The sequence below is a fragment of the Phaeodactylum tricornutum genome, chromosome 9 (assembly GCF_000150955.2).
Source record: "Phaeodactylum tricornutum CCAP 1055/1 chromosome 9, whole genome shotgun sequence".
In the NCBI taxonomy this organism is placed as follows: Eukaryota; Bacillariophyta; class Bacillariophyceae; order Surirellales; family Neidiaceae; genus Phaeodactylum; species Phaeodactylum tricornutum.
In genome coordinates, this window is record NC_011677.1 from 544,335 (window position 1) to 571,753 (window position 27,419).

At 46.8% G+C, this 27,419-nt stretch overlaps 12 protein-coding genes across 12 annotated transcripts; 6 read left to right on the top strand and 6 right to left on the bottom strand.

Annotated features, from left to right (window-relative positions):
* Window positions 1-97: 97 nt before the first annotated feature.
* Window positions 98-685, bottom strand: PHATRDRAFT_36102 (predicted protein; the record flags this gene model as incomplete). Its single annotated transcript, XM_002180628.1, has 3 exons — window positions 98-182; window positions 268-448; window positions 541-685. The coding sequence occupies 3 exons, from the start codon at window positions 683-685 to the stop codon at window positions 98-100; spliced, it is 411 nt and encodes a 136-aa protein (XP_002180664.1).
* A 500-nt stretch (window positions 686-1,185) lies between these two features.
* PHATRDRAFT_36103 (predicted protein) lies at window positions 1,186-2,160 on the top strand (the record flags this gene model as incomplete). The annotated part of the gene is made up of 2 exons (XM_002180422.1): window positions 1,186-1,835; window positions 1,917-2,160. The coding sequence occupies 2 exons, from the start codon at window positions 1,186-1,188 to the stop codon at window positions 2,158-2,160; spliced, it is 894 nt and encodes a 297-aa protein (XP_002180458.1).
* Window positions 2,161-2,317: 157 nt separating this feature from the next.
* Window positions 2,318-2,816, bottom strand: PHATRDRAFT_36104 (predicted protein; the record flags this gene model as incomplete). The annotated part of the gene is made up of 2 exons (XM_002180629.1): window positions 2,318-2,566; window positions 2,709-2,816. The coding sequence occupies 2 exons, from the start codon at window positions 2,814-2,816 to the stop codon at window positions 2,318-2,320; spliced, it is 357 nt and encodes a 118-aa protein (XP_002180665.1).
* Window positions 2,817-3,208: 392 nt separating this feature from the next.
* PHATRDRAFT_36105 (predicted protein) lies at window positions 3,209-4,468 on the bottom strand (the record flags this gene model as incomplete). Its single annotated transcript, XM_002180630.1, has 1 exon — window positions 3,209-4,468. The coding sequence occupies one exon, from the start codon at window positions 4,466-4,468 to the stop codon at window positions 3,209-3,211; it is 1,260 nt and encodes a 419-aa protein (XP_002180666.1).
* A 642-nt stretch (window positions 4,469-5,110) lies between these two features.
* On the top strand, window positions 5,111-7,594 carry PHATRDRAFT_36106 (predicted protein; the record flags this gene model as incomplete). The annotated part of the gene is made up of 1 exon (XM_002180423.1): window positions 5,111-7,594. One exon carries the CDS (start codon window positions 5,111-5,113, stop codon window positions 7,592-7,594), a length of 2,484 nt encoding a protein of 827 aa, XP_002180459.1.
* A 726-nt stretch (window positions 7,595-8,320) lies between these two features.
* Window positions 8,321-8,872, top strand: PHATRDRAFT_36107 (predicted protein; the record flags this gene model as incomplete). The annotated part of the gene is made up of 2 exons (XM_002180424.1): window positions 8,321-8,473; window positions 8,696-8,872. The coding sequence occupies 2 exons, from the start codon at window positions 8,321-8,323 to the stop codon at window positions 8,870-8,872; spliced, it is 330 nt and encodes a 109-aa protein (XP_002180460.1).
* A 4,781-nt stretch (window positions 8,873-13,653) lies between these two features.
* On the bottom strand, window positions 13,654-15,047 carry PHATRDRAFT_46198 (predicted protein; the record flags this gene model as incomplete). Its single annotated transcript, XM_002180631.1, has 1 exon — window positions 13,654-15,047. Exon 1 carries the CDS (start codon window positions 14,989-14,991, stop codon window positions 13,654-13,656), a length of 1,338 nt encoding a protein of 445 aa, XP_002180667.1. The 5' UTR covers window positions 14,992-15,047.
* A 269-nt stretch (window positions 15,048-15,316) lies between these two features.
* Window positions 15,317-16,341, bottom strand: PHATRDRAFT_36109 (predicted protein; the record flags this gene model as incomplete). The annotated part of the gene is made up of 2 exons (XM_002180632.1): window positions 15,317-15,369; window positions 15,594-16,341. The coding sequence occupies 2 exons, from the start codon at window positions 16,339-16,341 to the stop codon at window positions 15,317-15,319; spliced, it is 801 nt and encodes a 266-aa protein (XP_002180668.1).
* A 1,477-nt stretch (window positions 16,342-17,818) lies between these two features.
* PHATRDRAFT_46199 (predicted protein) lies at window positions 17,819-19,797 on the top strand. Its single transcript, XM_002180425.1, has one exon. The coding sequence runs from the start codon at window positions 17,921-17,923 to the stop codon at window positions 19,466-19,468; it is 1,548 nt and encodes a 515-aa protein (XP_002180461.1). The 5' UTR covers window positions 17,819-17,920; the 3' UTR covers window positions 19,469-19,797.
* Window positions 19,798-19,931: 134 nt separating this feature from the next.
* On the bottom strand, window positions 19,932-22,815 carry PHATRDRAFT_54536 (predicted protein). The gene has a single exon (XM_002180633.1). It carries the CDS (start codon window positions 22,680-22,682, stop codon window positions 20,103-20,105), a length of 2,580 nt encoding a protein of 859 aa, XP_002180669.1. The 5' UTR covers window positions 22,683-22,815; the 3' UTR covers window positions 19,932-20,102.
* Window positions 22,816-23,305: 490 nt separating this feature from the next.
* On the top strand, window positions 23,306-24,200 carry PHATRDRAFT_27696 (predicted protein). Its single transcript, XM_002180426.1, has one exon. It carries the CDS (start codon window positions 23,432-23,434, stop codon window positions 24,065-24,067), a length of 636 nt encoding a protein of 211 aa, XP_002180462.1. The 5' UTR covers window positions 23,306-23,431; the 3' UTR covers window positions 24,068-24,200.
* A 1,260-nt stretch (window positions 24,201-25,460) lies between these two features.
* Window positions 25,461-27,107, top strand: PHATRDRAFT_46201 (predicted protein). The gene has a single exon (XM_002180427.1). It carries the CDS (start codon window positions 25,831-25,833, stop codon window positions 26,860-26,862), a length of 1,032 nt encoding a protein of 343 aa, XP_002180463.1. The 5' UTR covers window positions 25,461-25,830; the 3' UTR covers window positions 26,863-27,107.
* The last annotated feature ends 312 nt before the right edge of the window (window positions 27,108-27,419 follow it).

Below are 27,419 nucleotides of genomic sequence, written 5' to 3' on the forward strand. Positions count from 1 at the left end.
AGATCTCTTTGTTTAGGACGCTTTTGGAAGGTTGAATAAGACGCCTGCAATGTGCGGAGTAAGCTGGACATAGGCAATGACAAAAACGATGCCACAATTACACAGTCTTAGCCTTGGTGGATCCATTCGTAATCAATTTTGGACCGGTAGCGCCACGTATCCAGTCAAGAAAGACGAAACTCCTACGAAAGACAACAGAACAGGGTCAAAAAGTGACCATGGTTTGGGTTATCAACAAAGCCGCGTGACAGACAGAGCGGCACGTACATGATGAGCTTCCAAAATTCGACCACGACAGATTGTGGACGAACATCGTCTTCACTAAAGCTTTCGTCCAGATCAGGAAGGTCGAATAAGCGTCCATGCTGTGAGTCGTGAAAATCAATGTCAAGTCCAGTCGCGGATGATTCCTCTTCTGTCACATCGTCAATGTCTTGCTTCATGTGTTCTTCAATATGATCATCGCGCGCGAGGAAAATGTGGGTTAGACAGTTTACTGATCATGTCGGCTACACACGAACGGACCACGCGTCAACTCACCGGGCATACGCTCCGGGTCGGAGAAAACCACACCCCGTTCGGTAGCTCTGGGTTCCATCTCGGCTTTGGGCAGACAGCAAGTGAAGAGCTTCCGAAAAGGTGTTCTCCTCACTGGATTGATCTCAATAGGATCATTGGAAGCCATGTTTTCAGATATGAGGAAAATGTATGCAAGAAATCAAGAGATTGTCAGCAAAGGCGAGGGTTGGTAGTAGCTGGCGAAGACTAGGAAGTCAAAAGGTGTGAAGCCGTACTCCAATCTCCGTAGTCGATCACTGTCGGCCGCGGAGAGTATACGATAGGGCGGAACGATTTGGCAAATGCGGAATCTGTCGATAGATATCTTCGTATTCGAATTTGGTACCGGGTGAACAATATTCGAATGTACCGAACGGAACTTCGACGTCACAACGGTTAAATATACCGATTCCGTAACCGTCGGTCACCCATTTTGCAATGATCGACGTCTTTGACGTGACTCCGTAGATCTTGAAACTTCAAACTCGCAAACCCTTGAAAATCTGGCTTCTATTTTTTCATTTGCGCCACGTTACGGGAAAATTGAGTACGGAGAGTGAAGCCTTTCTCGATTCACAATTTTAAGTCTCCCGATAGATTCCAAACCAAGTCTTGCAGAAAAGTAAGATGCGGAAAATTTACCTAATTGCTTCAGTGCTAGCGACATTTTCACATGGCTTTCAGATCGTACCGTCACGGAGTCTTCATTCGCCGCTTTCGTATCGAAGAACAGAACGCCACTTTTTCAACTTCGGCCAAAAGCCGCAACCAAAGCAAGCCGAGCCGGAGCCGTCAAAAATTACTACTCCGGAGGAGGAGCCCGACGCCGTTGAAAAACTCTTTACCTTCTTTTTCGGGAAACCCGAAGAGGAACCCTTCGGTTTGAAGCGGTTCGGTAGGGAACGGTTTCCAGAGCAGTACCCGGCTACGGTGGACGACTTTGACGTGGCGTCGGTCGAAGCGGACGATAAGGAAATGGCCGCACTACGCCCTTTGTTGAAAAACACCAATTTAGAGGAACGCGCTGTCTATTTGACATACAGCGCAAACAATAATGGATGGAGTGCGGAAGCATTCCACAACGCAGTGGATCGAAAAGGAGGAGCGCTTGTTGTCTGTACCACCACCTCGGGACAAGTTTGTGGAGGGTATAATCCCAAAGGATGGGTAGGTTACGGCGAAGCTCGTGGTTCAATTGCAGCATTTTTATTTGTCCGTAACAAGGACGGAACTTTCACCAAACTAAGGAAAGTTGGTGGGGCTGGGCTGGCACAAATGTAAGCCGAGAAAAAGGTATATCATATTTGGTTCAACCTGGTCCATGTTTCTCATCCTCCGTCCTCTACCTATATTGTCAGCGACAATCCAGAATCGGGACCTTCCTTTGGTGTCGATTCTCTGGTTATTCCACTCAATCGAGATAACAAAAAATTGGCACGAAGCAAGCTGGGTTCATATTACGAGCGGTTCGAAGATGGAACCAACTCGCTGTTTGTTAGTCAAGCGGCAGTGCAACTACGTGATTTGAAAGTCTACCACGGCGTATACAAAGATGGAGAATTCATTCCTTTTTCCGATGCTGAACCGTTCGCGCTATCCTAGAGAGCAACCCCTGAAAGGGTCGGGCGTCGTTGCTGCAATTTGCTTTTAAATTGACTATGAATATCATGCGACTATCTGGCCTCGAAGACGCCATTGACAGTATATTCTAGTGTTCTGCTCGAGTTAATCGGATTTACAATCGGCTAGAAACAAAGACTTACAACTCAATCGTCTCCTCTTCTTTGGTTCGTACTTCCGGCTCCTGTAGATTAGCTTCTGACTTTAATTCCTCGGATGCTTCGTTCGTCACGGGCTGTTGGAATTCCTCTAAATTTGGATTTGCGGTATCGGTAGGTGCCATGGGTTGTGATGTCACCTTAGGCGGGACCGACCTTACGTAGACGGCAAAGCCAATCAAAAGAAATAAAAGAAGTCCACCGATAGAAGGGAGAACTCGTTGACAAAACTGGCATGTTGCAGCAAGAGACAACAAAAAGCAAACTCTTAGATGGAGATGCTGAATCAATCAAGCATCGGCCTCCGGACTGTCTAGCAACTACTAACTAGCTAGCTTCAAGATCTGAACGGTTTCAGAGTAGTTCACTCACCTCACGAGCTTCTTGCTGGCTTTTCAGCCGAGCCTTTCGCTCCTCCTTCGATTCTTTTCGGTACTGCTGACCCCCAGTCTTTGAAGTAGTAGTCTTGGATTTGGGCATTGCGCTGATTCCACGGCAAGAAGTGTTGGTTTGCTATCACTAGAAATACTGTCACGATGATGCAACTTTAGAATACATACTCTTTGCTGCATCAATGAACATCATGGATTAACGACGTTGTGGCCTCTCGCAACGATCTTGAGTGTAAACAAACGTTTCTCGAGGATGATCAAAACCCGCTATGATTGACAACGAATACTTAAACAAAACATAAACAGCATATGTCTGCTTTGTCAGAGAAGACATTTCTGCAGATGAATTTTCCGATTTCAATTTATGTACTTCCAAGGACTCTCTCACTGTATAACAGGATACCATGTTGGATAGTGACACGTAGAATACTTGCACAAACAAGTAGCAGTAGTTTTTTGCAGCTGCTGCATACCGGCGATTCACTCGGCCTTTCTTTGATGCTCGTTGACTGCTGAATAATCATGGTCGAGACGAGTTAAGAGCATTGACACAGCTTTTCTCCTCAAGCTCCCACGCAGAGCAACTGCGCCAGGTTGCTCAGCACCATCTTTACCCGAATACAAACGCACCGACCACCCGGCGACTGGCACGTCCGCGGAGGAGTCTGGGGTTGGATTCGTATCCAAGCTTCTCACTTCCGACTCCTGCCAGTCCCAAAGTGCCGTGTCCCATGGACCTCGCGCCCGTATCCTTGTCAGTAGCTCTACCTTATTTCGTCGCCCGTACCGGAGATTTTCATTAAATCTGGCTAGTGCTGTTCGATGGAAGATGATTTGCGGCTCTTCCACAGCGTTTGGTTTGTATGATTCCGATAGTAAAGCTTCGTTGGGCTCCTTTAGCCGATCCATGGGTGATAAGAAATACTTGTCATCTGGATGCATGGTCAGAGACGACTGAATCGCAGACCAAGCATTTTGGGTCAGGAAGCAATTCCCATCCCACGGAAGAATGTACTGGGCATTTGTGTGTCGCCGACCATATTCTAGCATGGCGTTCCTGACGCCGTTTACATTGATGACGTACAGAATCTTTTCGTGCTTCTTCTCCTCTTCAGCAAATCTTCCTCTGTGCGCTAATGTCCTGCTTCTGTTTGGTTCGGTAGCATTAAGAGTCGGGATTTTTGAGAGTTGGCCATAGACTTGTATGTTGAAGGGTATTATAGTGTAGGTTTCGTTGGCCTTGCGAAGTCGGCATAGCAGTTGCTCTCGAACCTTCGGATCTACAATACGATTCACAAACCAATGGCGTGTTGTGTTTGGAAATGCTTTTTCATGAGCTAAAGTAAACTCTAGATTGTCAAGAGTTTGTCGTGGGCTGTGCCGAGGTGGCAACGCATTCCCAATGGCACGCAGTAAGATCATGGAAGAAGGCTGAGCAGGAAGATACATCGACTGAGCGGGTCCTTCTACTACTGTTTCTGTTTTGACCCGATAAGTTGAGGAAAGAGTGTCATCCGAAACCTCAGAACTGGAGACCATGCTCGCATTGGCTCGACTTGATGGCAAGAATACTGCCGAAATGAAATTTACTGGATCGGAGAAGTGAGTCAAGATTGACGAAACAATTGATATCGCTGAAAGCGCCGTTGAGAAGAGAAGGATTATCAACAAGTGGATTCGGAATTTCCCCGAAGTGCTTGCCTTCGAGCGCTCTTTTCTGCTTATTTGTGATACATCCATTTTTCCTTTGCATTAATGACGTAGTTAAAGTCAACAAACGAGAAAGCGCATTATGTTGGTCTAGCAGTGAGGATACACTCGATCTATTTGTCTTCACTAACAAGTAATTTGCTTTATTCATAACCAATATGGACGTCTACATTTGGTCAATGCGAAAGCTATATCATGCTAAATATATACATATCCAACGTAAGGCTAATTAAAAGGTGGTGGTGCCAGTTAGTCCTTCCATTCGACAAAGTTTCCAACGGCGAAGTTTCAAACCTCGTCCGAAGCATAAATCTCACCTGTTTCACAGTAAGAACAATGCGAAAGCAGTATTATATTATATATATATCACCAACGGAATGCTACTTACAAGCTGGTGGTAACCTTCCGTAAACCATATTTTCAAACGGCGACTCGTCCGGAGGATAAATCTCACCTGTTTCAACTAACAGTAATGTGCTTCAGTCCTGCTATGCTTCTGTGGACGAAGTCAAAATTGTTTTGGGCAAAATATCTCTCCCGAACATTCAAAACACTTCCCTTGATGCACCTTGGTTATTGCAGCCTCTGAAAGAAAAAGTTTCCATCTTTCCTACAACGGTTCCCGTTGACCACAATTTTTCTTGAAAGAACAAACTCTATTTGCACATGAAAATGAGAAGAGCCGAAAGCGTTGCTTCAGCAGCTAAACTGATTGCTTTGGTTGTATTGATTCTTACAACTGCCAATATGCTGGCATTGCGGTCATTTTTCTGCTTGCCTATGCCTGGCGATGGTTATGATGAGTACCCAGGGAGGCCTGTTGAAGCTTCCGGCAAAGAAGGCGCTAAAAAACAAAATATTGATGTATCCATCGAGGGCATAGATCCCTTTTACACGAGTGATGAAACACTGGAATCGATAACAAGAAGCAAGCAAGCCAGCGGACAAACAACTTCCTCTTTATCAAACGGATCGTACACTCGGTCTATGGTCGTTGTACGGGCCATCGGGAATCCTCTTTCCTCGACCAACTCATCGAACAAACCACTACGGATTCTCGAATATATTCTTGAAAATGAGCCTGCCTTTCCCAATACAACCCGTCATTGGTTTTTGAATCGAATTACTGATGCACAGGTCGAGAAGGCAATCGTGCAACGCTTAAAGTCTTCTAATGAAACGTACACCATCATCCCCTTTTCGCTTCGCGAATACGACAACGTTTTGTATTCTTTCGACAGTAAGGATACAATTCATTCGAAGCACTATATCAAACGCTCGGCGGAAGAAAAGGCTGCGACGCTTGTTGAAGAAACTGTGCAACAAAGCAAAATACGATATGTTGCCAACATCAACGGCGCGAGAAATGCCATGCTACGCTACGGCAAAAAGAACAGCGCTGCGGAATACATTCTTCCATGGGACGGACACTGTTTTCTCACGCGGGAAGCTTGGGATGCAATCCAGTTTTCTATGCAAAAGTATCCGGAAGCAAAATACTTTACTTCACCCATTCGTTTACACGAAGGATCTATCGATGCCAATGTCACAGAAGAGCCACAAATTGCATTTCATCGTACAGCCCTGGCACAATACAACGAATATCTTCGGTTCGGCCGCCGCGACAAAGCAGAGTTATTGACCCGGATTGGTGTCAAAGGACAATGGGACGAGGGCATTCCCTGGGAAGACTGGGAACTTGACTTCGTAGAACGTGAGCAAGCAGCCGATTCCGTTAGCGGTGTTCCAGATGCGGGTTGGGCTGCTTGTGTGCATTCTGGAATTGAAAATGGCGGCAAACTAGGAACAAAAATACTAAAACTGAACCGACGCGGTCATAACCTATCTGCTCAGTTGGTTAGGTTGGATATCCGAGCGTCACAGGAGCTTCATGGGCTCTCATCTTCAACACTGTTGTACTACAAGGAGAGCCAACTGGCAGAGGAGAGGGAGCTTTGGAAAGCAGGCAAGCGATTGCCCCTTGTGAAAGAGCTTTTGGAATTGGCAAATAAAGCATTGTCGTTCGGACCATGGTCAGTAATGGACAAGCGCGGTTTCGGTTGCGGCGTTTCCGGTGACTGTCACGATTACTTCCATGTGGCGCCATATCAATGGCCTACGTTGAACAGTACAGGATATACGGACTACTCGAAACCATTTGTTCTACGAGATGGTGAGCGTGCGCCTGGAACCGTCGCATTTAGTGAAGGGAGCGAAAAATATGATCGGACAAAATTGCTGGCAATGAAGTTTAACACTACTGTCTTGGCCTTGGCGTACTCGGTAACTGGAAACATTACGTATGCCCGCCGGGCAGCGGAGAACCTCAGACATTGGTTCATCTACAATGAGACAAGAATGAATGCAAACATCAACTTTGCACAGATTAAATGGGACGTAGAAAAACGAGAAATGTTTGGGTCTCCGTGTGGCTTAATCGAAATGAAGGATCTATATTTCTTTTTGGATGGGGTGAAACTCATTGAGAAGTCTGGCGCGCTATCTGAATCTGAGATTGATCAGCTACGCAATTGGTTTGCAAACTATCTTCAGTGGTTGCTTTCCAGTGAACAGGGTAGGTGGCAGATTTCTGCCAACAACAATCACGGTCTGTTTTACGATGTTCAAGTTGCGCCACTTGCTCTGTATGCTGGTAATCTACCTCTGGCAATTTCGCGAATGCAACGGTCGATTTCGCGCATTCGACGACAGATGAATGCCACCACGGGAGCCCTACCACACGAATTGAGACGGCCAATATGCGAACACTACCAGGCATTTACGCTCCAGGGATGGATCACAATGGCAAGAATGGCGGAAAAGATCGGTTTGAACTACTGGAAACGATTTGCAGATTCAGATGCCCCAAACAAAGAGACGGCCCTTTGTCGAGCAGTGCGCTATGCAAACCCGTATCTAAGTCGTCGCGCCGTATGTCCCGGCAATATTGACGGTATCGACGCGCGGCGCTGGCAACCAATACTTTTGGACGCACTGCACCACTGTCCTATGCTAGACTACAAATCGACGTCCGGACAAAACAACGTCCTGATCCCCCCTGAACTGATAGATCCGCCTTTGAATCACTACGAGATTACTGGATTGTTCAATATGTCGGACGGGATAGGACCTTTCTGGAACTTGGGACTGTACTAGTAGTTTTATCCTCTTGTGCCTCAGTAGCTATTACAGTCAGGGGAATTACTTGTAAGTTGCCTGCAAACCTGCAAATGTTTGGATTGTTCAAATTCCTTTTGGGATTATTGTCAATGCGACTGTGAGCAATGCTTGGGATAGCTTTCAAGCGTCCTTCAGCGACAGTGAGTAACAATGCGAAAGCGATATATATATCTCACCAACGGAATGCTACTTACAATTTGGTGGTAACCAGGTAGTTCTTCTGTTCGACATATTTTCCAATGGCGAAGTCTCAGGCGTCGTCCGGAGGATATATCTCGTCTGTTCCAACCAACAAGCTTCACAGTCAGCACTCCTATTTCTCTGGGGCTTGCTTCAATATGAGTTTGTTTTTGAGCAAGTTTGCTTTTTGGGATGAGCAGGGGTGAAAATTACGCTATTTGGGGAATAACACACCTATTTTAAGCATTTTTATTCTCGCGGGAAATTCTTTTCACTCAAGTAAAATATTTACAGCTAGTAAAGAACAATCTCTTTTACTATATTTAGCCATTTGGATTCAAGTAGTAGTTCCATCCATGAAATTTTTTATTCTCCACCCAGCAGCATACTCTTTCCTTGTAGAATGCACGACCAGAAGAACAACACTGGTCTGAGGTATTGGGCATTGGCGACGAAAAGGAGAAAGTGCAGAAAGCAACGCAAGGCGTAAGTGGGATTAGCACAAATGCATACTGTCGTAAAATGGGGTTGGCTCCTCGCAAGCCGCCGAAGAGATTTCGGAATACAAAGAACCCCACAAGCCGTTCTTCTCAGGCAAAGCTGCGGTTGAGCAAGTTCTCGGTCTTGCAATGTGGCATTCTTATTGCTCGCGCCCGCTGGCATTTACGCGTCGCCGTAAATTGGCAAAGCTGAAGCAATTGCTCATTGCACGTTTGCTTAGGCCCACTCGGACACATATTGCACGTTTGCTTAGGCCCATTCGGACACATCTATATGCCGTCGTCCAATGCCGGTCCCTTGGAAGTGGCCATCAGTGAAGACAAGATACACGCTCTTTTGGCAGAGCAACTACAGTAAAAAATGTCTCGGCAATTTTAAGACGCCAATTGTGTGCAGGAACAGCTCTTGTCCAACGGAGTTTACGTCCTTGACGCTCGTAAAGAATGGTGCGCTGACGGTGTCATGTTTGGTGACTATGCAAACGAAGGGGGTTACCCGAGCCGTGAACAAGGCTTGCGCAGCAACCCCAGTTGCCTTTACGCTGAATCGGAATACTCAGATGGCGAATTTTAAAGTCAGAACAGCTGCAATGTATAGAAATCTGCTTTCCCGTCGTTCCGGCACTAAACAGACCCGTAACAATTGTGTAGCTGACAACACAAGTGACAAGTTGAAAGATGATTTCAATGTGCTATTGACAACCGTCTTTGTCAGTGGCCTGTTGGAGGAGACTTAGGTCCTGATCATCCTGGATTCAATGATATGCATTGCTGATGCACTGTTTACACACAGTTGCAGCCTGGTACACCAGTGGATGAGGCCTTGAATATTACCAAGTTGGAAAAGTGGTCCAAAGCCATGAAATTTTGTGACTTTGAGACTGCCAACTCCATTTGAGATAGTTTAATGGACAACGTTGAAGTTATTATCAACAGTTGCCTACAGGAATGTTGATTGGTGGAAAATTTGGGCTACCATCAAAAACAATGATAAGAATTGTCTTTTTGCTTGTTGTGGTGGTTCTAACTTATCCAACAAAGAAGTTGCAATTGTGACTTCCTTGGTTGAGGAGCAGAATCAGGCAAAGGGCAAGCGCAATTTTGCAACTACCAGCAAAATTAGAGACAAGCTGGAAGCTTGCTTTTCTGTCAAAGTAGACCATTTTTCACAAGAATGGCAAGTTGTGTTGGATCACTACATCTTTTCACCTCTGGCAGGTGGAGATTGTGGATTTGACAAGGACACAATTGTCTACATTCAAAAGCAACTGGCATTGCAGCTAGTGCACAAGACAAATAGAGACTACAATGCAGCAGATGAAGGTTGCAATGGGCTCAGAGACAACTTCTTAATTCTAATTGATGATCTATCCATGTATGGTCCATTATTGTTGGTGAATGCTATGTTGTAGTAGACTGGCAGTCACAGAGGATCCCTGTGCAGCACAAACAGGAACATGGAAATGGTTTTTTGGAGGACAGCAAAAATCACAGACAATGTTCTATTGTCAGCAATGGACAACTTTGCAATCTAGCTCTGAATAAGTATCAATGTCAGGGGGCAACCTAGAGTTGCTAGCAGTGGCTGAATTGAAAGGAAAACTAAAGGAGGCCACCTTGCCTTGTCAATGGTCAAGTATCTCCTGGCTTCTGAAGACAGCACAAGGTGATCAAGACTTGTCTGGCTTCTAACAAAGAGATAAAAACTAACAAATATGGTTTTCACACAATTGTTGTTAAGATTTATAAACTCTAAACTAAAGAGCTAATCTGTTCACTTTCCATTTGGCCCCACAAGCTGCCAAGCGCCATTGTGGTCTGTTTCACTATTCTCCATGGTGTTATACACGGCACCATGGGCACATTCATCATAGTTGCCATGCTCCTTAGCATGGCAACAATCAAGTCCCAAAACAGTCACATCATGTTTCTGAATACTCAGCTGGGATTGTGCCTGTCCAAAACCATCCGTGTCGGGATTTGTGGCCAAACACACAAGATTAGTTTTGACAGGCTTGCCTTGGGTGCCATGACCCAACTAGTGCGCGCCATTGCGCAAACCGGTACTCAAAACTGTCATTCCAGTTGACATGCCTGTTAGTGCATGCAAGGCAGAGCTGATTGAAATACTTTCTCCTGCATTTGTGACATGTCCGGCTATCACTGCAGCTTGCGGGACCAAACTACTGTCTTGGTCAGTTATATTGACACCAGCTCCATATTCCAGCAACGTTTGCAGACAATCCAAAAATCTCTCATAGATTTTGCGCCTTATTCAATTGTGGTCAACAAATAATAAATAAGGAGATCATTAACAACAAAGCTGTACAAACAACCTTGATTTTACTCTGTTATTTTGCTCACATTTGAGCCTCCAACTTTGCGTATTTCATAGTCCTCTTTCTATGATTCCAATAGCATACCTCAGTGCTGGGTTTGGGGCAAGTATGTTGTGTATGTCCTGTTAGTCCACATTTTTGACATAGCTTTGGTCTATCCAGTCTAGATTTGTATTGTTTTTTTGGACATCCCTCTTCTAACTCTGTGTTCCGGTGGTAGAATCTCTTCTGCTTTCAGTTGTCCCATTAGCAAAAGAAATGGAATTAAGGAGCTACCTCTACATCTGGCCATATGTAGTACAATGGAACCCAGAGTTGTACCATGCTTTGTCATTTGGTTGAAGTTTGGAATGGATTATAAGTGCCAAACCATGGCTGCAGGGTTTTCCAAATTCATTGTTGTATTTGCATGGACAATAAATTTGGAATGTTTCTGCATTGACTTTGACATCCAATGAGGATCCTGCAGTGCTGTTGTTTAAATGCCCAATCTAGGCTTTCCACAGACTAACTTCATAACAAGTAATCAAAACATTCCATCTCAGGCCAGCTTCCATGCACAAAGTGAAATACTCTTTTGCAAATGTAGGCAATAGAGAACCCTGTTTAATCCATTTCTCAGCCAGCTCACTACGCTTCTGATTTTTGCAAATTGCCCACCTAGACAGACCAATAAGTACATTGAGGATTGGCTGGTGTCAAAGATCCTCAACCATCCTTTTCATCTACTCCGCTGCATTGTTTTACTGCTTTCTATACCCTGGTATTCCAGCTTCCAGGAACAAATCAGCAGCAAATTGTTCCGTCCGTTTGTCACACCAAACTGCATCTTCTGCCTCCAATAGCTCAAGTTTTTGCAGTGCTTTTTTGTATACATCCTTTGTCCAACATTTGGCTAGAGCAAAGACAACAGAAACAAGAGCATCTGGAACCTTTTGCTTCACGCCATGGTCTTGGAAAAATGCCGTACACACCCAATCTGGCCCCCATTTTACATACAATTGATTGGAAGGCATGGCTTTGAATTCCTCTATCAAATTCAGCCACTACTGCTTTAGCCCCTTCAAAGTCATTTTCTAACTGCTGTCCAACCATGTCCGGTTTCTTTCATTCTCAACATTGCAGATAGCATATGTTACAGTATGCCTCCTTGCGACACATGTCTCATGGACATGATTCACCTAGCATGGATGTCGCAAGTGTGAATCAAAACTATGCACGTGGAGTTAAGGAGGTGCACACAGAAATATTGTCAGCCTTATTTTGTGGCCACGTGGACTCACAATAAACATAGCATTTGTACAATTGCTATGTTTTTGGAGGCGCATGTGTTTAGTCCTTACTTGTCAGTTTATAAGACCAAGGTACAGTGAAATTTGATCGGAACATCGGAGACACAATTGCAGGAACAAAAGGGGTACCACAAACCACATGGTGGGATTGAACAAGATCCTATACTCACCATAGGTATTGTGCAAGGAACTTATAGTTCCAAAAGTATATATACATGTGAAAGAAAGGTTGCCTATTGAGATTATGGCAGCTGTGGAAGATCGAAGATTTGATGGCATTTTGTGGGATTGTTCACTGGACTGCACATCAGATTGACTATTTTGTAGAAGGTAATCACCCACTCTTTGTTTTATAAGTTCATTGATCCAAATTGTATTCTACGCATAGGTCCTTGTATCCGCTGTCTAACCCGTGGGGAGCATTGTCAACAAGTTGAGTTTTACAGTCCCTAAGTCTCTTAGGTGTATTGCAGGTTGTTTGTCTCAACACCCACCTTTGTTTACCACTCACTGTCCTAATAGCAATCTATCCTATGGTTGTGCTTTGGTAGTACTCCATAACAGCATATGCCAGTAGAACAAGTTGGTTCTTTCTGTCATGAGTAACAGTCAACAACACAAGGTGCTTGAAATCAGGTGACGTTGTGAAGGTGACATTGTCAAGGTGCCATTGCTTGTAGTAACATGTATTGACCCATATTCCAAGCCTGTTTTGGAAACAAAAATGAGGCATAGCTTTGTCAAAACTGTGGCCATTCGGAAAGCCATGCACTATGTTGCGTCTCAAGTATAAAGATACCATCTGGATCGGTTTTTTGGAGGTGTTCAAAGTAGGAAGTCAGCAAGAAATGTTGCCCAATGTGTACTTTTACACCATCTTGGCGCTTTGATGTAACAACATTGTAGGCCTGAATCACTTTCAGTTGTATTCCACCAGCTTTACGTACTATGTCCCGGACTTGCTGTGCGGCGCCCATGGGCTTTTTTTGTTTGGAATATGCGCAACAAGAGCGGGAGAAACACTTGCTAGAAGCAAACATTTGTATTGTTGCTTCCTTGCACATTCATTGTCATTTCAGGTATGTCCACTAAGAAAGGAATTGATTATCCATTCACCTGTGAAGCATGTATCCTGGCTCTTTATGGGCGTGACATAAATATGGCACTGGCACACTGACTTGGTACCTCTCCACCTGGTTGCAGGTGCGGAAAAGCAGGTTGCTCCAAAGCACATATTGTCTTTGTTTTCTAAAACCCTGTATTTCTTATTAAGTGCATAGTTGTGACAAACCAGGCACCATGAAAAGCATTGAATGATGGAAAGATCTCTTTAATGGCTAGCTTCTTAGTAGTTGTGTTTCTTACTATTGTTGGTTGGAAAAACAGTAATAATTTACATAGGTGAATGCCATCTCCCAGGTCCTCACCGTTGGAGCAACTGACTGTAAAGAGATGACCACATGAAAACAATCATTGTGATCTAACATAGGACATACCATTTTACTTAAAAAGCATTTCCCGCGAGAATAGAAACACTTATGACAGGTGTGATGTTTTTCCAAATAACGTAATTTTCATGCGTGTTCATCCCAAATAGCGAATTTTTTATAAAATAATTGCATGAACAGCATTTTGTCTGATTTGTCAACAAAGACATTCCTGCTTATGATTTTCTGATTTCAATTTTTGTACTTCCAAGGACTGTCTTACTGCCTAACAGGATACTATGTTGGATGGTGACACGTAGAATACTTGCACAAACAAGTAGCAGTAGTTGGTTGCAGCTGCTGCATACCGGCGATCCACTCGGCCTTTCTTTGATGCTCGTTGACTGCTGAATAATCATGGTCGAGACGAGTTAAGAGCATTGACACAGCTTTTCTCCTCAAGCTCCCACGCAGAGCAACTGCGCCAGGTTGCTCAGCACCATCTTTACCCGAATACAAACGCACCGACCACCCGGCGACTGGCACGTCCGCGGAGGAGTCTGGGGTTGGCTTCATATCCAAGCTTGTCACTTCCGACTCCTGCCAGTCCCAAAGTGCCGTGTCCCATGGACCTCGCGCCCGTATCCTTGTCAGGAGCTCTACCTTATCTCGTCGCCCGTACCGGAGATTTTCATTAAATCTGGCTAGTGCTGTTCGATGGAAGATGATTTGCGGCTCTTCCACAGCGTTTGGTTTGTATGATTCCGATAGTAAAGCTTCGTTGGGCTCCTTTAGCCGATCCATGGGTGATAAGAAATACTTGTCATCTGGATGCATGGTCAGAGACGACTGAATCGCAGACCAAGCATTTTGGGTCAGGAAGCAATTCCCATCCCACGGAAGAATGTACTGGGCATTTGTGTGTCGCCGACCATATTCTAGCATGGCGTTCCTGACGCCGTTTACATTGATGACGTACAGAATCTTTTCGTGCTTCTTCTCCTCTTCAGCAAATCTTCCTCTGTGCGCTAATGTCCTGCTTCTGTTTGGTTCGGTAGCATTAAGAGTCGGGATTTTTGAGAGTTGGCCATAGACTTGTATGTTGAAGGGTATTATAGTGTAGGTTTCGTTGGCCTTGCGAAGTCGGCATAGCAGTTGCTCTCGAACCTTCGGATCTACAATACGATTCACAAACCAATGGCGTGTTGTGTTTGGAAATGCTTTTTCATGAGCTAAAGTAAACTCTAGATTGTCAAGAGTTTGTCGTGGGCTGTGCCGAGGTGGCAACGCATTCCCAATGGCACGCAGTAAGATCATGGAAGAAGGCTGAGCAGGAAGATACATCGACTGAGCGGGTCCTTCTACTACTGTTTCTGTTTTGACCCGATAAGTTGAGGAAAGAGTGTCATCCGAAACCTCAGAACTGGAGACCATGCTCGCATTGGCTCGACTTGATGGCAAGAATACTGCCGAAATGAAATTTACTGGATCGGAGAAGTGAGTCAAGATTGACGAAACAATTGATATCGCTGAAAGCGCCGTTGAGAAGAGAAGGATTATCAACAAGTGGATTCGGAATTTCCCCGAAGTGCTTGCCTTCGAGCGCTCTTTTCTGCTTATTTGTGATACATCCATTTTTCCTTTGCATTAATGACGTAGTTAAAGTCAACAAACGAGAAAGCGCATTATGTTGGTCTAGCAGTGAGGATACACTCGATCTATTTGTCTTCACTAACAAGTAATTTGCTTTATTCATAACCAATATGGACGTCTACATTTGGTCAATGCGAAAGCTATATCATGCTAAATATATACATATCCAACGTAAGGCTAATTAAAAGGTGGTGGTGCCAGTTAGTCCTTCCATTCGACAAAGTTTCCAACGGCGAAGTTTCAAACCTCGTCCGAAGCATAAATCTCCCCTGTTCCAACTAAGCAGCTTCTCAGTATATTTATTTTTCTAGCGATATAATCGTTTACAAATACGACGTCCTCCGCGCACGCCGAGGAAACCTGTGTCACAGCGTCAAACGCTAAAGAATGACTGTTTCAAAGATACTGGCTCTATTGACGGTGAATGGAAGGAAAAACTCTGTAGAGTTTCATTGCCTCTGCGAAGATTCAATTTCATGTTGGAGACGTAGTCATCCTTTTATTGAAAGCAGGTAGTTAACTTAGGTATCTTGGGCGTTTTGTGTAATGATACATTAATTGATCATGGGAAAATCGATACTCACGACCAACTCGGACGCAATCTCGGAGGGCTATCCATGCTAAAATCATTTCATCATTGCCCTCCATCGTATTGTGAAGCTGACCACAAAGTTGGTCCAAATCGCTATATTTGAGTGCATGGATCATTGCCTCTCGAGCAATCTCTTGCTCCTGTGGAGATAGCAAACAAGGGACCATTTTCGGTGGTGGCAATTGAAATGGAATTCGACTCTTCGAGTGAAAGACAACCACGGCCCGAAACGACATCCAAGTGCCGTAAATGGGATGTACAGCCAAGTGAGTGTGCGGATCTAAGTAGGCAAATCCGCTAACACTAGCGATTCGCTGCATGGACACCAGCTTCTCAATTTCGTGGGTGGAGGCCCAGTGAAGCTCAAATCGATCCCTGTTTGCATTACCACCCTCGAGGGACAAGAAGTAGCTCTTGACAATAGCCGTGATTGTATCTTTACAAAAGGTATCCAGCGGGTGCTTGCGCTGCTCAGCCGACAGCTGCTGGCCAATGGTGGAACGAGTGCTCCACCAGCGTTTGAAATACGGCCACATGTTCTTGGTATTTCCAATTAGAAAAGCGCCCGATATGTCTTTTTCGTCCAAAATTGATAGCCCATTTGCTTGCTGCTGAAGCCATTCATTGTACCAGCGTGGGTGGAAGGGATGGCAGATATCGAAGCCATTTCGATGTAAATTCTCGGCTAGTCTGTGAAAAGAGGTTTGAGCGAGGGCCGCTACGTCTTCCTCGTCGGGCATGCCGTGAAAATTAGATATGCTTCACCTTCTGACACTGGATTGATATCCAACAAGAAGCAATGGTTGGCATCCCGTACGATACATTTGTTGTCTCACAGGCAACGATCGACTGACTCTGATCTTGCTGCGACTAATTCTTCGCATATATCATATATAACGACAGTGGCAGTAGAAATGAAGAAATAAGGCAGAACATTATAATGGACACGAATGCGACAGTTAATTTCTTCTGGAATCGAGTTTCTCACGAGGAAGTTTTCCGGTTTTTTTTTTAACTGTAAATGAAAATTGCTATCATAGTCACTATTTGTTGATAGTGATAGTTTATTGAATAGCGCGCGCGGCAAACGGAAAGGGTGACCGCCAAACCAATAGCAAAACCAAAGTGACACAATGAGCCACTGGACTTTGTAGGGTTCCTATTTTGATCTTATCGACCTCCACATTTTCACCTAATCGAAATGCCAATTGCCTATGCAATGGATGTGTGAGTAGAGGTTGCATACGGTATACCCGTTTTCTTCCTTTAATACCCGTCTGATTCAATCAAAAAGTCCTATCCAAAACTGACCCCAAAGATTCATAGCTACGACCCAGACTCCCCAGTAGATATAGTAAAATAATGAGGAAATTCACTAAAGGGGATGGAAAAAGGTGAAAACTCCCTTAAAGGGGACAGAACGTGTTCACTCTAAGTAGCATCATTTGGCGCTCAAACATTGTTATGTATTCAAACTATTTAAACTAAACAACAAAATTTTAACCTTGATGCCGACGTTTCCCGCCACGATGTTTATTGCATGGTCTCCGATGAGAGTGAGATATGCGATCGTACTCGTCTTCGTCGTTGGTAAAAAGTGCCACCCACCGCTTGGGATGCTGAACAATCAACGTACCTCGCATTCGGACGACGGCGCGATTGCTGGAGATCGAACGACGTTGTGGCGGTCGTCGAAGACTCGGAGGGGTCGACGATCCCTTCCAAAATTCGATGGGGATCGTACAAATAAAACGTAACCTCGGCATTGACGTGTGCCAGTGAATGCTTGTCATGTTGGGGCTGCTTTCTCATCCAACACGCAGATTTCCTCGTTAAAATTTTGTTGTTTAGTTTAAATAGTTTGAATACATAACAATGTTTGAGCGCCAAATGATGCTACTTAGAGTGAACACGTTCTGTCCCCTTTAAGGGAGTTTTCACCTTTTTCCATCCCCTTTAGTGAATTTCCTCTAAAATAATCTTGCAGCTTTTCTAAACGTAGTAATTTGGTTGGTTTGGTTCAAAGGGGACTGAAAAGTGAAGCCTGGGACTCGAAGATACCGTTTCCGGGTGCTGACAGTCACCGTTGGCTGCACTTCAAGAGGTGTCCACGAGTACAATTTCCGTTGTTGATCGTCCGTAGCTTCGGTGGCAACTTCGAACCCGATCCAGCATCGTGGCCCGAAGGAGTGATCAGTTAGAAGATTGGCGCCAAACAAAACATCACAAAAGAAAGACGCCTAACAGTACAGTTCAAGGTGATCCAAGTGTGGTTGGAATCCTATTGCGGCGCTACGTTACGTTTGGTGACTGAAACCGATGATCCCGACCACGAGTAGGCAAGCTTTTGTTGTCGTCGCTATTACCTTTGCCGCGCTGGTTATCGGTGCTCGAGCCGCTTTTTTTTCTGCGCAGCCATCCTTACCATCCACATGCCCAAGACCAAGTCAAACAAGCGCACGATCTGTATTTCAACACAAACGCACCAGCCAAGGTCGAGCGACTAGAATTCCAACAACCCGATTCCACAAACAACAGATCTCGTGCTCCCCAACTGCGCTGTGCGTTTGTAGCGTACACGGACAACGCCGGGATGTGACAATTCCTCTTCTCGATCTGATCATCGCCGAGACGGATGAGGATAGTTACTTGTCGGAAGAGGACGAACTGACTGAATCCATGGTCCAGCCCCTGCCATCGACACACTTACCCGATGAACTAACAACTCTCAACGTCTACGGGATGCAGCTGAGCCGTCCTGTACACAAACGCATTATCCAAGATGCCTTGGAACGGGGCGAAAGGAACGGAGTGGGCGAGTTGAATGGGATGGAAAAGGTGTTTGGGCACGTCGCGTACAAACCCAACGCCAATAGCTTGATCGGAGCCATCGGTTGCACGGCCGAGATACTGATGCAAGCAAACACTGGAGACCTAGACGGGGATGATGATAATATTGTGGATCCGGAAGAAGACAGTATACCTCAGACGGTTCTTTGTCGAGGATCGTATCGGTTCATTGTTAAAGAACTCGTCCAGACGATTCCGTTTCCGGTCGCAATTGTCGATGAGCTTTGTGATGAAGAAACTGGTAATTTGACGACCAACGCAACAATCGTGTCAGCCGTAGAGGAGGACGAGGAAGACGACGACGAAGAGGATATGATTGACGACCACGCCACGCCCGCTGAATTGGAAAAACGCTGCATGGTTGCCATGAAAGACTACGTGGATCAGCAGCTGGATGTCTTGATACGAGACATGACTCCTCTCGAGCAATCCATTCTGGAAGACACGGATAACCGCGTCAACTTAACGGCTCAGCGCCATGCTGCTGAAGAAGCTGCAGCCGTGTACAGCGTTTTTGAGCAGTATCTGGTTGATTTATGCCCAGGACCAACCGAGCGGTACTTTGCAGTTGCGTTTCTGGCCGCAGAAATGGCTAACATGGAGAATGATGTCCGGCGGACCATATTACGACTTACAAACGGTATCGATCGACTACGATACGTAACCCACGCATTAGAAGAAGTCGTAGGTATGGCGCGGGCACGTAGGATGGCGCACGCTATCACTGATCCGGTAAATGACGACCGAGAGAGTACCGATGAGAATTCCTTGATGAATTTGAAGGTTGGGACACCGGCCTTGCCACCTTGGGCCAAGTCAATTCGGCAAGGGATGCGGGTTGAATACTACTGGAACGAAGTAGAGGGTTGGTGCGAAGGAACCGTGATGGAGGAGCCCATCCAGATCGTGGACGAAATTATCATGACGGTGCGTTTTAGTGACGGGGAAACACACAGGTTGCCGTTCACTGCAGACGAGAAAGTACGATGGCGACCACCGCAACAATCGTCTGAGTAGCCTGAAAAATTTGTAGCCATCTGTGCAACAAATTCATTAGAAGAGATAGCAAAGCTTCGAATGACAGCCTATTTTTTGTAGGGCCGTGTTGGTCGCAAAGCCATTCCAACCGAGTTGCGAAATCCCGATTGTGATCGTTTCACAATGCATTTTGTCTTGAACAATTCGCAGGGCATTACCCCACTTTAAAGTCATTCATTTAAACAACACGGATTTCGTATTTTAGCTTCGTTGGTTTTTGTCTTCGAGTTTGCCATTTGAATGCCGCGATGGGCCTTTTTTTCCTGCGTGGGAATGTCGTGCCAGAGACTGCGGACCTTCTACAATCGGTTACTGTCTCCGTCTCGACTACGTAAGATTCACTTTGATTCTTGGAAGAGATGCGTTGTGGTCACAAAAAATGTCGGGACCGGGATGTCATGCAATGCAAACAAAGAGTAACGAACGCATGAATGCCATCAGAGCAATCTTGACACTTCGTTTCTTACAATGAAATAGAATAGGTGCTCTAGTGTACTTAGACGTTGTACATTGTCGCATTTTAGACCAAGACCTGCTTTCCTTTCTAACTATAAAGTGCTCCAATACTTTGGTCTTCGTCAATCGACCAAAATAATCTGCATGCAATGCAACTTTACTGCAAAAGGATAGTCTGGATGGATCGCGGAGGAATAGAAGCTGTGACGATAACCTTATCTTGATCTTGAATAGCAAAATTGGCCGATTCTTTGGCTTCGTTGAGAATCACTACCGTCTTAGGCACTTCCCCGTTTGGCGTTAAGAAAGCTCCCATTTGTAGAAAGGGCCAACCTGTGGTCATGCACACCTCATTTTCGTTGCCGTCATCGTCCGAGAAGAAGGTAGACGAGGCTTCGCCTGTTGTCTCGTCCACTTTCCACCTGGCTGCTTTCGATGAACAGCTACCCAAGGTGACGGGAGCCCCACCTCGGGGACCATAAGCTCCGCCGTCATTGCCCAATTGGTGGATGATCAAACAGGGTCGATCGAGTTTGGGATGATTCGTCAAAACAATTTGGAAGAATCTTTGATCGCCTTCCTTCTCCGCGATTGGAACAATATCGTAGATTCCCACTTGTCCCGGTTTGCAATCCGTCAAACTCATCGTGCCCAGCGAGGGGTCGGATTTACGGGCAAAACAGGACTTGGTTGGATTCCCAAGCCAGTCGTGCCCTTGTACCTGAATATGTCGCTTCGAATCGGCGTTCCAGGTAAAGTGCTGTCGGGTGGACCCTTCACACGGCCAGGCCGTAATCTCCATACCGTGCCGAGCCAAATCGTTCTCCCCGCCGCCGACCACCACTTGCCCGGATGGCCGGAATATCCGGACGCCAGGTTGCGCGTTGGCCGTGACGAGCCCGGGCACCGCTACCGATCCCGGTCGAACGTAGCGCGAGATGTGTCCCATGTAGTAGTAAATTGGCTGAACGGCAACGCCAACGTCTAGAAACTTGGCGGGAAAACCAAGAGCGTTGAGTTCTTCCCGAGTCCTACCGTCTCCGATATTCACCTTGCCCATAGGCCCGTCGGTTTCAAAGTCGGGCAGAGGTGGTGTATGGGGATCTGCGTTCAAAGCGCGGTGGGGGACGGCCAGAAGGGACGACTCACACAAGTTCCCTAGATGATTAGGTCCGCCGATACTGTCGAGGAGTAGATTCCATTCCACCCAACCATGACTACCAGCCGCCAGGTCGGCCAGTATCGTGTGGGCGTAGCGCTCCGCCCGCGCCCAGTAAATGTTAATGTCGCCACCGGCGTAGCCAGTGGTTGGGCAGTGGCACGCTTCGGAATTGAAGAGAATGTGGTTTGATTGGATCCCGTAGGTTTGCATGTCCTCTTGAAACTGGTGTAGATTGGCGTTACCCAGAGCACCGTCGAGGAGACGGTCCATACCTCCAGCGTACCAGTGGTAGGCGGTCCCGTCCACATAACGGGACGCATTGCTCGACGCGTTGAGCATTTTCTGCCCCCAAATATTGATGTGATCCTTGTTGTGATCAAACATGAATATCTTCAGATCGGGATGATCTCGTTCAAGTTGTGGACCCAAATGGTTGGTGAGAAAATCGTGCTGGGTGGTCGGTGTGTAGGCACACGCTTCCCATGGTGCGGCGAATTCCGGTTCGTTCTGTACCGTCACGCCCCAGAGCGGCAATCCCAAGTCTCGGTAGGCAGTGACAAATTTGGAGAAATAGAGGGCCCAGGAAGCGGCGTAGCGGGATTGGGAACCGACGCCCTCGCGCAGACAGGTGGGTTCGGCGCTGTAGGTCATTTTTGCGGCGTGCGTGGCGTTCTTGGCGTCCTCCCATGTCGGTTTTTTCATCCAAGCCGGCGGTGACCAGGGACTAGCGTAGAGTCGCAAATTTCCTTCGTAGGCGTCCTCACTCGGCCAGCCTTGACGCAAGATTGACGTGGCGCGCAAGGCCATATCCACCATACCCACTTCGACGTCGTGGTGGACACCAACGTCAAAGTGGTCGAGGGGGAAATCGTCCTCGACATCGTCAAAGGTGTAGCTTTTGACGGAGAAATCACACGAATTGATGTGGACCCGTCCCAATGCGTATCCCAGTCCTTGCGCCCCGAACAACAGTTCCATGACGGCCTGCTTGCCCTGTTCGGAAAGGCGTTGATAATTCCGCCCGGAGGCTTCGGTAAAGGCGCCACCGAATCCTAGGATGGGCGTCTGGTGTGTGGGAAATGCAACCGCGGAAAAGTTGACACGTAGTATTGCGTCGGGAGAGCCGTAGGCGTCCAAGGGCAAAACCGGCGGACGCCCACGCTGGTTGGTAAACAATGTAGTGTGCCGGGATGCCGGGAAACATGGCTGATCGGACCACTGCCGCGACGGTTCCTTGAGGGAAGTTTGAATCATGCGTACGGAAGTAGACGTGTCGTCGTAAAACTGACAAAGCGGACGGTACCGGATGGAACGGTCCGTGGAGGAGGCGGCCGTGGGATCCTGTGAATCGGGCACTCCGACGGGGACGCTAGAGTCGAGGTCTTCCGGAACGCGGGTCCATCCCAAAGTGGTTCCCAGGAGGACACCAACCGTCACCAATGCACAGACCAAATTTCGTCCCCGGGGAGACGGATCCGTTGTGCGAGACGGGGAAATCATGGAAGTGGAAGTCTCCCGCAAGGGTTCGGTCTCGCCGGCCGCAATTTCGGTGTATCCACGACGTCCATTCATCATCGTCACCAAGCTCTCTACCTAGCTAGGTAGGTAGCTGTAGATGAAAGTGAGCGACTATGAGCGTGTTCGCTCGTGTCTTGTGTATGTTTTCACACAACGGTACACGAATCAATAAAGGGAACGCTTGAAATAGTCGATCACTGTCAATCACTGTCAATCTTTCCATTCATTGACAGGGTGAGGGACGAGGCCCAAAGGTCAGGTCGGCTCGGCTCGTTGCTTCGTTCCCGTCCATCGATCCTAGCGGAGACGGCTTGGGCGTGATCCAGATCTCTTGACGACAACTTCGGACAGATTGCATCCAATGATTTCTTTGACACCCAGAGAACACGAATCAAGCCGCGAACCAATTACCGTTCAATCGTACGTTGAAGTGTCGCAAAGGACGGCCTTTGCGACGAATCCAACAAGAACAGCTAGAAAACCGGTAGACTTACATTTAGGATAACAACCCCGGATGAGCGCTTGACATAGGGGTTTTCTCCTTTCGTGACCAGTCGACAGAGATAGAATTGTGTGTGAGATCTCGACTTGTCTGTGAAACAACCTTGTGCGACAGCGTTCTCGTTTGGAACGTTCCCGTCGAAAAACAGAGACGCTGTGTTCTCTTCCAGGAAATGACACCCAGATTGCCTTCTGTCTTGCTCCTTTCTTACCTCACCTTCTTAGTCGCCGCCACAGCGTTCAGCTTTTCCACTTGCCGCGCCGATCGCACTAGAAACGACCAAGCTAGGCACGTCATCGACACCATGTCCATCACCGCATCCAAAGCGGCGTCTCGATTGTTCGTTGGCAAGCTACAGCCAGAAAGCACGGCGCTTCTGCTTTGTGATATGCAGGAACGGTTCCGTCCCTTGATACACAACATGGAAACCGTAGTCAACACCTGTCGCTACATGACTTCCGTCGGAAAAGCTCTCAACGTACCGGTTCTCGCGACACAGCAGTATACCAAAGTCTTTGGTGAGACCGTTCCCGACTGTTTCGCCGACCCGCAAGACCTGCAAACAATACCTAACTTCGACAAAAAGAAATTTAGCATGTTGACGGAAGACGTCGACAGGGTCTTGGACGAGTGGAAAAAAGACACGTACATTATTATGGGTATTGAAGCACACGTATGCGTCCAGCAGACTTGTCTAGATTTATTGGAACGTGGAGCGAACGTGCATGTGATTGCCGACGCCGTCAGTTCGCAGCAGGCCTACGATCGGGAAATTGCTCTGCAACGCCTCCAAGCGGCGGGATGCTTTTTGACGACGGCCCAATCGGCCGCCTTTATGCTCCTGCAGTCGGCGGATCATTCAAATTTCAAGGCCGTCAGCAAACTGACGGTGGAGCATATGAAGCTGCCGAACGAATTCAATCTTGCGCTTACGAAGTAGCGCTAAAGCTTGCGCACTACCTATGCACTTACACAATCAACGAATAGCTCTAGCTACTTACAAAGCATCATTTTCTTAAGTGTTTCCCTTCTTTTGCATGGCTTGAATAACTAATGAAAATTCATCTAGCCGACCCGTGGGCACTAGTTCTAGGATTGGGTATTCGATAACCGTCATACCTTGAAGAGCCGCGGACAAAGTTGATGCCTTGTCCAACTGTACATATTTTGGCTGGTTGGATGGAGATGGAATCCTTTTGAGCAAAATGACATAGCCGTCCAGACTCTCCTTTTGGGGGAGGGGCAAAACCTTCAAAATTGCGTCAAGAGTAGTAGTCTCGGCAGCAACTAGCGAAATTCTCTGAGGAGCTGTCCGTAATGTCTTGACCTCGGAAGAATCCGTACAAGTATTCTCCTGATGCTGGACTACATCGCCGTGAATGCACCATTCTATGAACCAATGCAAGACCTCCTTTTTGCAATAGGACTTATTGTCCTTGTGGCGTTGCATTCCATGGGGCATAAACATGATACTGGTTCCCCGACGCTGCGCCTGTCTTTGGAAGCTGCGCCATTTGGGATGTACGTGTTGTACAGCATGGCCGGAAAACCCCATCGTATTTTTTTCGGCGCGTATCGGCATCGATGACGCAAATGCGGGAGTTGTGGCGGCTGCTCTCAATATCGGATGCTCTTCTACGGCGTGGTTCGCTTCGTCGATAGCACTCGTGCGCAGACGCTTATTGTGCGCGTGTGGCTGTCCGTGACCCTGACCGCAGGGTGCCGCTCCGGATTGCTCCAAAAGCCGTTTGCCCGCTTCGACCGTGTTCAGTACATCTTCCAAGAAATGGAAGTCGCTGTTCATGACATTATCGTTCATACGAGAAACTGTCAAAAAGGCAGTCCGGTCTCGCTTGCCATTGCACCCAGTCCTGCTCTTGTGGGCTCGGCAGCATGTCAACGAACATGAGCGGAAGGAACAACGCGGGCATTGATAGAGAAAAGGGCTTTGCTGGCATTCTTGGCATTTCTGCACGATCAAAGTGTCGACGTCTTTTAGAGCTTCATTCTTCATCGTCATGCAGCCTAGCTAGGATGGGTAGAGCAAGTTTTGGTAGGGACAGCGAAATCAACTCCTGTTTTGGTTCTTTTCGTCTCCATTGTCGAATTTCGTTGGTTTTTCACTCGTTTTGACAAACGCGTTTTTTCTCGGTGAAGTACAGACACCTATTTACGGGTATGGTAAAAGTGTTGTATGTGAGTGTGAGTACCGTATAGATTCAAAGATGTCTCGGAACATCGATTCGTATGCCCATTCTGAGGTACTACACATGCCGGACTTGAGGATCAGAAAGTAGGAGTGTCGCAAACGTGAACACAATCATAAAGATATGCTAGACACTTTTGCTGTACCCCATTGCCCGAAAGGCTTCACTGGTTTTTTGGCAATGTCTGAGAACCTGGTAGAACAGTCGCGTAGCATCAATGGCTAGGCTTGCATATGGGGCAAGTCCATTGGATGTCCTTCATCTACGAGATCTTGAGGTTCACTGGTCGCAAAAGAGGCACACTCGCTACCGGTAGATCTTTGTACTTCTCTTATCCGCCCGAGTACAGGCTCCGTCCAATTCGGATGCATCCTCTTATGCACATAAATCAGAATCAGCCGCCGGCATTCCACATCTCGCGTCGCAAAGTTAATTGCCATCGTTGACGACACTCCGATTGTACCCGAGAGCGAGCTTCACACTCAGAAGCTGGACTATGACGATCCCAATTGAAGCAGTGCTCATGCGCAAGCTCTCCATGAATTATGTCACTGCACGCAACTTGGCAGCCGATGGGCGGATTGTCCTAGGCATGAATAAGAACGAACGGTGGACTCCCAAACTGATGGAGACATGTCTATCCCTGTTTGAGTCCACGCTTGGGAAACACCACCGTCAACAAAGCACAATATTCGAGTTGATGAAAACTCCCAAAGGCAATTCCGTGGACGAAAAGATATCACACGATTCTCAATCAGTGAGAATGAGTAAGCTATCTACAGATGAGTGTGCCCCCTGCACACCGCAATTAAGCGAACAAGGCAGAGCGAAGTACACGGACCTCTCGTTTTCGTCTGACACCACTCACGAAACATCCTCTTCATCGTCGTCCGAGGAAGAAGAGAGTCGCTCCGTCGATTCGGCTTTGCAAAGCCTTCTTGCTCATCAAAAACGCCATGGCAGAGAACCGAGGAGCCAAGCCATTACCTGTCGAGAATCTCCGGCAGTAATTTTCGAAGATGAAGTCGATGACGACGAAAAAGCTGTTGCTAGCCCCGTGATCAAAGTACAGCAATGCGTTAACAGAAAAAGCTATTACGCAGTGCGCGACGATAGTCTGAGGAAGATTGCTGGTATCACTGCAAAGATAGTACTCAGTCAGACGTCCTCGTGGTCAACGAAAAAGCTGGTGAACGCTCAACATTTTGGGCCAGCAAGTCTTGTCTACCATGTCCCAAGAGCTTTAAGCTGTAGTAGCAATAGTAGCACAGAAAGCGGCACCGAAACGGAACGAAACGAGGAAGTGGCAACTGGAGGAGCATTCGCAGCGATGAGGTATCCGAGACGAAAAGTTCGAAAATTCAGGCTTGTAGATCTGCTGCGTATGCTGCTCAACTTGGTTCGTGGTAAGAACCGAAGCGTTTCAAACCATTATTGCCAACGAAGGCCTGATTCCTCCGGCAGAACGGCACAACAGCAAATCAAAATTTCGCAGTCTGTGTTTGAAGTGGAGCGTGTAGTTGTCTAGGCTGCAAGGATCAATATGCCATTCCGCCCTCTTCTATTTTTGACAGCTATGGACTTCCATGAAATTACGAAATGTTCGGCATCTCTCGGTCAATCTTGCTTCGGGTTTATCTGCCAATATCTGTGTCCATCCACCTGGTACCAATGATTGATGAAATTGAAAAACTGAAACGTCTGATTGCTATGGAAGATACCTAGACAATTGTATTTTTTCTTATCAATTTAAATATAGTTACACTCATAGTTAGATCCTCGTGGGGGGGGGGGGGGGGGGGGGGGGTTAGATCTGACAGTCGGGACGAATTTCATGAGAGATAACAGTGATTGCCGTGAACCCGTTAATGTACTGTAATGTAGACGAGAGTTCTTCCAACTCATTCCCCTCATAGGGTTGTGAGCCCAAGAACGGCGGAACTCGTGGGGCCTTTTTTCATCCCGAGCCACTTTGGCGGAAACAGCAGGAAAAAGCTACCCAAGAACCGGTTACATCAAAAAGGAAAGCGTGTGCTTGCCAGAAATATGAGCGACGGGAACGATGACCATACTCCTGATGAGTAC

Coding starts and splice junctions, on each gene's coding strand:
- PHATRDRAFT_27696 (XM_002180426.1), top strand. CDS start 23,432: ATGTCCATCACCGCATCCAAAGCGGCGTCTCGATTGTTCGTTGGCAAG.
- PHATRDRAFT_54536 (XM_002180633.1), bottom strand. CDS start 22,682: ATGATGAATGGACGTCGTGGATACACCGAAATTGCGGCCGGCGAGACC.
- PHATRDRAFT_46201 (XM_002180427.1), top strand. CDS start 25,831: ATGACGATCCCAATTGAAGCAGTGCTCATGCGCAAGCTCTCCATGAAT.
- PHATRDRAFT_46199 (XM_002180425.1), top strand. CDS start 17,921: ATGATCCCGACCACGAGTAGGCAAGCTTTTGTTGTCGTCGCTATTACC.